Genomic DNA, 9,550 nt, shown 5'->3' on the forward strand with positions numbered 1-9,550 from the left:
GATTAAAAACAACACCAAGTAATTGGAATGAACTTTAAAATGAAATGATTTTGATGATGAAACACATATGTTTATAAACTGTATACGAACAGACAAATTTTGGGAAATTTTCAATGTCTCATTAAAAGTAATTTTAAATTAAATGTCAAAGTAAATCCAAATTAAATAGTACTTGCTGTCACAAATTATAAACAACACAACCGAGTATTAAATTTTTTTTATACACTAGCAGCATTTACTATTTACAAGACATGGTTATCAGCTGATACAATAGAGAAAAAAAACCCCAATATATCCAATTTTTTTAGCCGAACTAAAAATTTTATTACATTTTAGTTCAACAAGGTTTATTAGAATGAAAACAAAATAAATGGCAAAATAGTTCAACAACGAAGAATACCTAAATGTTATTTGCTTTTTTCTGATAGAGTGTACATGGCCTTTTATTTTTGAATAATTTTATTCTTGTACTGTATATCATATGAAAATGTAAAAAGTGAAAATGAATAACGGTGGGTGCACCTACAAAAGAAAAAAAAAACTTTGAAACCTATGACAAACATTAAGGGCCGGTGAAAAACGTTCAGATCCAATGAAAACGTTGAGACACAGGATAAACATTAAGGGTTAGCGCAAACCACAAACATTGGCTCCAACCCCTAATGTTTTTGCTTTGTGCAACATATCTAGGTATTCTGTTGCCTATATCAGATAGTAACGCTCCTTAATAGTACTTCCCCTAACAGCTCTGCTTATTATAAACCATACTCAAAATAAAGTAAGACTCGTCATTGTGATTCAATATTTCGATTTGTTATTAGATCATCATCGGGAATTGTCATTCTAATTAATGCGCAATCTAGTTGCATAACATAATGCGGTGTGCCCCAATATACATTAAGTAAAATTAATTCTTCTTTCAAGAGTAGCTAGCGCTAAAGTCTGGAACAAACTACCAGCTGATATTAAACACTCGTTCTCAATAAATCATTTAAATCTAGGAATAAGTCTTATGTATTTTCCTGTATCCTATTGTATTATACTTTTATGTGACAGAACCACAGAGAAAAACAGGTTTATACTTGACTGTGAAATCCTGTATAAATATATTATTTATTATTATTTATTATTATTATTATTATTATTATTATTATTATTATTATTATTATTATTATTATTATTATTATTATTATTATTATTATTATTATTATTATTACATAACAACAACAAAACTACTTTTGGACTCAACATGCCGTAGATATTTATTATTTGGTACTTTTCAAAGCTTTCACGGTAAGTCTACAAGAAATTGCGAATCGTCCTCAATACGCATGTAGGCCTATGAGTTATGTTGAAGTTTGATCACACTAGCAGGCATCAGAAGCAACCGTAAGTGGTTTGACACAGAATTTAGCTAGTACTCGAGTATTGTCTCATCTTCCTTTTACGAAAAAGTTCAATGTTCGGGGACGTTACGTGGCAAGCACCCAAAAGCAGAACGTATTTATTTGCTGTACGATTGCGTACGTCTAAATTGCTGCGAACTAAGCTTAACAGAAGATGTCATTCACTGGATTCCTTTTCATGGCTTCAGCAGAGAGCAGCCATATTACTGTACATTCAGTTTCCATCGTTATCTCGTCACATTCAATATCAACTTGCACAGGATTTAGACGACGCGGTATAGATGTACGCGAGCAAGATCATCAATATCATCCGGATCAAGATCGATGTGATCATGTACCAGGGGTACTTCGTCCACCCAAGAAGACATATCGATATCCATCTGAAAAAAGCAGACATAACATAAAAAAATATCTTATATATCCCGACTGTTTGTTAACACAACAGTTTAGCATGCAAAACGACATAGTTTTTGGCGGGCCCTCATCTGCTTGTCAAAATTGATAGGTTAGCCACGGTTGAGATAGCAGTGGCGTATCTAGAGGTTCCCACTAAAAAAAAAAAAGCTTGCCCCACCCCCAGTCGCCCCCACTGAAAATGTTGGAAGCAAAAAAAACAAAAAAAAAAAAAAAAAGAATCACGCTCAAGGAATTAAAAATCACCTTATTGTTTGCGAGCTAGTGCCACCTTACTTAATCATCGAGACCCCACTTCACCCATCAACACCCCCATTACAAGACCCTTTTAAATACGTCACTGTGGGATAGGCCTACAAAATAAATACAGACAACACTGAATACGAAATTAGATGAAAATACTAATTATTAATTTTTATTTCTTATTTACACAGGGAATAAGGACTCCTCTGGAAATAAGATTGTTTTACATCTTCTGTGGGATCCTTAGTTCCGCTGTTTTTCATGTTTCTTGTTGTTGACTTTAATGAACTTTTCTCCTGTTTGTATAAGCTTTTTATCTGTTTTAATATTTTTCTTGTTTTTGCATCTTTTATCACCGTATTTTATCTGTATGTATGTTTATTGGAACCAAATAAATTCAAATCAAATCAAATATATTTAGTATAAGGGTACAGATCTCCAACACAGCCCAATTAAATCTTATAAACTACAAGTTCCATGACTAAGTAGTGAAGAAAAAATCCTAGTTTCTTCAGGACGAAAGTGTCATGATGTGAGAAGAAAAGTTATTCCACTAAATAATGTGTATTTACTTCCTTGTTTTGTAATAAAGTTTGGCTGGATAATGAAAATGAAAATTTGTGTGGAAGTGAAATCAACAAAGCCTTTGTTGAGCTCAACAATTAGTAAAATATAATTCAATATTCGACTGCTTACAATGTGTATGTTAAATAAGTTGTTAGTTTTCATTTAAAAATTAGAACAAGACCATTTAAACGTCTGTAAATCTGAAGAAAAAAAAACTGAATTGCAGTGGATATTCAGCCGGTACAAGGGCTATACACTTACAGAGCAATTTTTCGATAATTAGTGAGGGCGCACTCAAGTCCTAATATTTAGAATAGGCACTTTCGAGTTTATAACCGGTAAAATCCCGTTTTTTTGTTGTTTTAAATAAGCAATTAGTTGAGTTTTTATTTTCAAGTTTTACCAGATACAGATTTCGTTATTGTCCATATCTTTGAAAATTACAATGCTCCTGACTGCTAATACAATTGTTACATTATTTTAAATACAACCTTTAATACCACAAGCTAACATTGTATCTTTAACATAACCACATAGATTATATTATAGTGAGATAGAGTTTTTGCTGGTTCAATATTCTTTTTTTTTTGCTAGTTAGGGGAAACGTGCTCTTGGCAAATCACAATGGGACGTTCACATCGAGGTGAAAAACAGGAAAGAGCTGATAATCTCGCTGATGTTACTCAAGCTGGTGTCCAGGTTACTTAAAGGCCAAATAAATATAATGATATTAACAATGGCAAAGATGTCGTCATTATTTTGTTCCAATTATTTAGACTTACAACACAATGTGTAGACCTCGTTGTGAATTATTACGTGCCTAAACGCCCTGAAGTTACAAGGCTATCGTCGTAGGAATAACTTCGCCGCAATTTCGGTTATTTTGCGGTCATAATTGGTGTGTTCCCGTGGTGTTACGTGCCATTATGACGTCACTAAACTCATTAGTAACAGTTGCGCAATGAAACTTCTAGTCTTCTGTCATATTCTCAATAGCATTAACAAAACCCACCACATGTCATAATCAAGGAGGTTCCTTTTATATGCAATGCTTTCATTTAAATTAACACCACTCAAACAATTACTACCAAAGAAAAACGCACACATCTCAAAGCCGTCTCGCGCAGGTAGTTTGCAGAAATTTGCCGAAATTTGGTTATATGCCTAGGCCTACCGTAAAATGTTAAAAGGTCATGCTCGATGAAAACATATAGCTTAGTAAAGAGCGCAAGGTCTTCCTATTTTGTATGTTTCGAACCCCTTGATGTTAATAAGCGGGTGGGGTGGGGGGTAACCTACGAGATGATGAGCATTACCTTTAAATAGTCTGTCATTTCTTCAATGCTTGGAATGGTAACAACCATGCCTCCTTTTTTCCTTATAGACTTAGATAAAAATTCCCAAATTCTAGAACCAAACAGAAATAACCTTTAAGAGTTTAAATGTAAATTATCTAAAAATAGTATTCTATTAATGGATAGGAAAAGATAAGACAAAAATATAACATGAACAGTTGGTGAAGGAGATGAAAAGGTACGGTATCTGGAATCAATCGACCATTCATGGCCGATGACGACGATAATGATAATCATAATAATGATGATAGTTAATGCATACATATAAAGTAAGAGCTTATAGAAAACGTAACTTATCCGCAAATATGGTTGATACTGTTTTTACTGTCTAACATATTGATACTTAACACTAAACATCCGTTTTATTGAGAGCAGGAGTGGCTTTTCCACTGTTCCACGTTTTGTTTTACTTTTAAATTTACCAAGGCGAGCAGTGAACATTTTACTAGGAAATGATATTCGGGTGGATTAAGCCAATGAAGGAAACAAGTGTTAGCGAGGGTCTATCGGGAAAAAGGAAAATATGAACTCAATCAGTCCTTTTTTATTCAAAGTATATGGATATATAACTGTAGCCGCTACCGTTTAAGGTTTGATAACTAGATGAACTAGGTCAACAGACTATGAATAATTGTGTCACTCTCTTCTCATGTCTCATAAACGGTTTCACAATTTAAAAAAGATGAAGACGACGATGGTTCTGGCTATTACTACAATAATAGGGAGTTTTCGCAAGCTTTCGAAAACGACAACGAATACGGTTACGTGCATATCTGTAACAACGTAGGCGATCCATGCCTTTTGCATGAATCAAGCAATAATGACGATAATGACGTATTCGTATTCGTTATCGTTTCAGTAAGATTGCGAAATTTCCCTAATGTTGGCAAGAGACCATTTTACTCAGCATATCTATTAGAATGATTAATCTGAGCATAAAAAAACTTACTTGACTTGTTGTTCTTTACTTGCAAAAAATTTAAACACATTATGCATAACCACAACGTCGGCTAGAAATAATTAATGATAACTTGTAAAAACATATAAGGTAAATTGGTTTGTAAAATGTAAAATGTACTTATTTATATATAAAAAAGGTATACGAATATGTTCGTATATGGGCGACATATTTAGTTAATGTCGTTTTTCAAATTAAGGTTAATTTGTGTCTCTTTGCTGATTTGGACTTGCATTATATAGGCTATATACATACATATATATATATATACATATATATATACCTGTCTCTTATACACATCTATCAAATCACAACAATGATTTTGAAACTTTGCCAGGCTTCATGCAAAAGAATTACAAAAAATAATAATAGAAGATTCTGTGCCAAAACCAGATACCGATTCCGTTTCTGGTATGGTTGGCGACCTGGAGGTGCCCATTAATTTCCAAAAATAATAAAACAATCAGATAATAACTTCCCACCTTCCGACAAAGTTTCTTCTTGGTCCATAACATTCGCACACACAATCTAAAACCGAATCGCACACAATCGAAATAGTAACATAAAATAGTAAACAGTTCACCATGCAAATAACGTATTGATATAAACGAATTTTGATAATGACAGAAGTTTAATTCAATGTAAAAAAAAAATGACTTTTTTCCCTTAAAACTGATTAACGTTTAATATTTGTTTTCCTGTTTGTTTTACTGAGCCTTCCATTAACTAAAATGTTCAACTATTACATAGACAATTATTCCAATGATCAAATTACCACAAACGGATGTAAAAACATGCACACAACGAAACTAAATATATGCTTACTAATGTTACTGCATGCAGGTACACCCAAGGAAAATGTTATAAATGGGCCCACGAGTTATAAAAATATCTAATACAGTAGAACTAAATTTCTGCTGTGAATTCGAACATAACCTTGGTGGTAAAATCAAAACATTATTTCTCAATTGTTCCTATATGCATATTTATTGGGCCTGTTATTTTGAGGTTTAGACCTAATACTTATCTGAAACGATTAGTCACAATTCATAGTGTGTTACTGTAGGTTTAAAGTCTCCTTTAGATTTACGTCATAAAGCCACATCTCATTCTTCGACGAATTCCCTGTTGTTTTAACATCCAGATGGGAGCCAAATACAACACAAGTGTTTTTTTTTTTTTTTTTTTTTTATAGTGGGGATTGACTAAGTAACTGTCACCAACGAGGATTTAACCAAATTAAAAGTACAGAAAACGAGTTGTGTTGCTCAAACATAGGCCTAACATTTTTAAAATCAGAGTTGGTTGGCCGGGATTTTTGTTTAGCATGTTAATAAGGTCCCATGCCTAATTCTACAACTCGTTGTCTATCACACACCCACACCATGTAAAAAATCCAACACTTTTTTTTCGTGATATTTGATCCGTTAGGCTTTAAGAAACGATAAAGTGGTTCTTGTCCTTATCAAGTTAAATGTCCAGCAAGTCGAATACACCTAAACAAATCCTTAAGTTAAAACTATTTTCCGAAACAAATTGATTGAGGATGGAGGCATGAATTACGCCTAAGAATAATAGGCCTACGATCGTGTCAGAGGACAATTACCTTTACTCGTTCAGCCATCTGATATTTCTCTATGACGTAGTTTTGTAATCTACAGAGATCACCATTCACTTCGATTCCCACAATTTTAGTCGAATTGCTGTAATAGTAGCCCTGTGTATTATCAAGACAATATTAATTAATTTACCGTCCAGATAATTATAAGTAACGTAATGGCTGCGAAAATAGGCATTTTTCCCTATTCGACTGGTCGTTAATTCTTTGTTAAACCACGCCCACATGCACAGTTGTAAAATGCAACTTAACGAAGAAGACCAGTAGAATAGAAAACATACTCATCAAAAGAAAATGGCAAGGTTGTGGCAGTACAGGTCTTTCGTAAAAAAATGTTTTCATCCAAGTTGTTTAATTCTGTTAGTCTACCATTATTATTATACTTCATGTGGGTAAAAATTATAATTTTTACTTTCTGAAATTTAATCTAAATTATATTAACGCAAATGTTGTATTGTTGCTAAACCAATCGGCCATGGTTGTTTTGGTTACGTGGATAACTTAACGCACTTTGATTTCTGTTAATTTTCGTTGTCAACGAAGTCTATTTCACGAACCAGTCGAATGAAAATAATACTCAACTAAAAATCGTAGTCAACAAAATAAACCAGTCGAATAAGTCCAAAGTAAATCTATAATAACCTTTGTCATGATATTAGAATGGTAGTTAAGTTGGCTTATCAAAAATGCAAGAAACAAAGGCTAAATCACAATCGGTCATTGTCACTTCGGGATACTGCTGGAAGTTCCTGTTGTTTATACAGTCACCTCAAAAAGTACACTAAGTGAATGAACGCCAATAGGCCTAGTTCTTATTCAAAGTGTGTAAGTCGATAAGTTAGGCCTATGTCTACATCCCCAGCTAACGATTATAAATAACGGTTCAAATAGCGTTGCAATCACGTTCTTCTTGCCCAGGTGCCGCCCTCATATTGACGATTTTGCAGCTATAGGCCTAATGGGCCCATTTAGTCCTACAACGTTGCTGCTTGGCATTGACAACGTTTTTGTACAACCACCTTTCTCGTATTATTATAAATAACGTTGAAAACGTTGTGTTAAGTCAGTTTCTGATATAGCCTAGCCGCAACAATCACGAGTCACATTTTAACGTTTTGCGTTCTCTGGGTTGTAGCTATACTATTATGTTATTTAGATAAACACAGTTACAGCCAGAACACACATTTATAAATAATTAGGATGAGGCCCTGGCCTATTTCTGGACAACAACGTAGATGCGTGCAACAACTCCTGGCAATGACAGACTTACAAGCAACAGTACCAAATTTTGGCGGTGAACACGTATGAAATTTTAGAAAGGGCTACTTGTACGAATTTGTAGCTAGCTGGGAATGGCTGTTGAGGTGATGTCTCTGGGGATATCTAATGCCTAAAAAAAAATAAGATGTAGTGTTGCTGTCTGCAACATTTCTTGTACTGTTGTTGAATTAAGTTGAATACTTATGATTACTTATGGCTGTACGATTTAAACCATACCCTGGTTGAAATTCAATTCATAGAAGGACGCCATCATACGTAGCTCGTGTGTTTGTTACACCACGGGAGGCGTGATTGCGCCCGCAAAGGAAGTGAAAGCTTTTGGACACTTGTAGTTATGGTCCCAAAGCAGCTATAGCTCGACAATAGCATAAAGTTATTAATATTTCTGAAATTCCATGCTTTTTATTTAATAGTAAAAGCACATGGTACTGCTTCATAAGGGTATGGTTCCAGAAAGCACTTATTCAGGGTTAAAGAAACTTGTAAGAAAACCACTACGTTTCTCAGCATACAAGATCTGATAATTGTTGATTATCTCATTTAATTTTAAGTCTATGCTTATCTACACTCAATCATCAAATGTCATATTTAAAATAATCAATATACATTGATAGTTGATCATAAATTGCAACCATTATCGACGTTACAATTATTTCAATAACTTAAAAGTATTACCGGTATCATATTTACAACAGATCACTTACTCCATAAAGTATTGGTCCGAGACGAGAGCCAATATCAACAAGTACTTTTCCGGTGAGGTCTGGAAGAACATCGTTGAATATGTACTTTAGCTGAACTATGGATGCTGAGTGAGAGATAAAGGCTGAAATTTAAAGTAGTAAAATTGTGGCTATTGCTTACATTACAATTAATATCAAATTCTCTTACATTTGCCTATAGGCCTACTGTGTTTCCCGACGTAGTACATTTACCCCAAAGAATAAAACATTATCTTAAAAGAAGAATGTAAAAAGTTCTAAAATTTTTAATTTCTGAATGGTAAAACATTGTCATATTTGTTTACATTATAGTTGCTTTTTTCGTTTGGTCGATCATTTCAACTCTTATCTTTGAAATCGATCGATATACAAAATTTCGTTTACCTTCGCGAAATAAGACTTTTGTTGTGATAAATATGGAAATCACTCCTTTAAAACGCATCAGAAGTAAGTTCATATAATTGTAATGATGTTAAAGTTATCTATTGAAATTTCAACATTAACTTAATTTTATTATTGATATGGGATGTTAACTGCGTTAGATGTAAAGACCGTAGCATAATGAGCAAACATACGTATGAACTTTCAATTTATTTAATACAGACATACCAATCCATCTTAATCTAGCTAATGAACTGAATAAAAACCCCCAATGGAATGCTGTTCTGTTTCAATCAGTTATAAGGATTGGCTCACACCAGTGCAACATAGACGAAGCAAGCTTAGTGAACATAAAAAAAAGTGCTAAATTTGCCACCAGATAGCGTTGTGATTGTATTACCGGTATTTGGAAGAGTCATTTTTGCAATATGTTCTATGGTTCCGCTTTGACTTTATAATCGATTGCATTCAGAACATAATTATGGAAATTTCCTGAGTGTCATTCAAACGTAGCAACTGAACAATTACAGCAGGACAGGAATAAGCGCTTGTCCAATAACTGTCTCTTATACACATCTAGATGTGTATAAGAGACAGATATTTCT

At 33.6% G+C, this 9,550-nt stretch overlaps 1 protein-coding gene across 2 annotated transcripts in view; it reads right to left on the reverse strand.

The window, feature by feature from the left end:
* The window catches only part of LOC117125404, a 25,489-nt gene that overhangs the window by 2,550 nt on the left and 13,389 nt on the right, over positions 1-9,550 (reverse strand). The window contains exons 4-9 of one of the 2 annotated variants that reach the window (XM_033271917.1): positions 8,547-8,668; positions 6,550-6,660; positions 5,426-5,471; positions 4,935-4,995; positions 3,947-4,037; positions 373-1,786 (exon numbers count right to left, since the gene is read on the reverse strand). In XM_033271917.1, coding sequence (XP_033127808.1) covers positions 1,670-1,786; positions 3,947-4,037; positions 4,935-4,995; positions 5,426-5,471; positions 6,550-6,660; positions 8,547-8,668 — 548 coding nt within the window. In that variant the 3' untranslated portion in view covers positions 373-1,669. Of the gene's footprint in view, positions 1-372; positions 1,787-3,946; positions 4,038-4,934; positions 4,996-5,425; positions 5,472-6,549; positions 6,661-8,546; positions 8,669-9,550 lie in introns of those variants that run through there. The other variant, XM_033271918.1, reaches the window with a different exon arrangement.

This window comes from Anneissia japonica, unplaced genomic scaffold (genome assembly GCF_011630105.1).
Source record: "Anneissia japonica isolate Jap-2015-1 unplaced genomic scaffold, ASM1163010v1 scaffold2003_len1103335_cov173, whole genome shotgun sequence".
NCBI classification, from domain to species: domain Eukaryota; kingdom Metazoa; phylum Echinodermata; class Crinoidea; order Comatulida; family Comatulidae; genus Anneissia; species Anneissia japonica.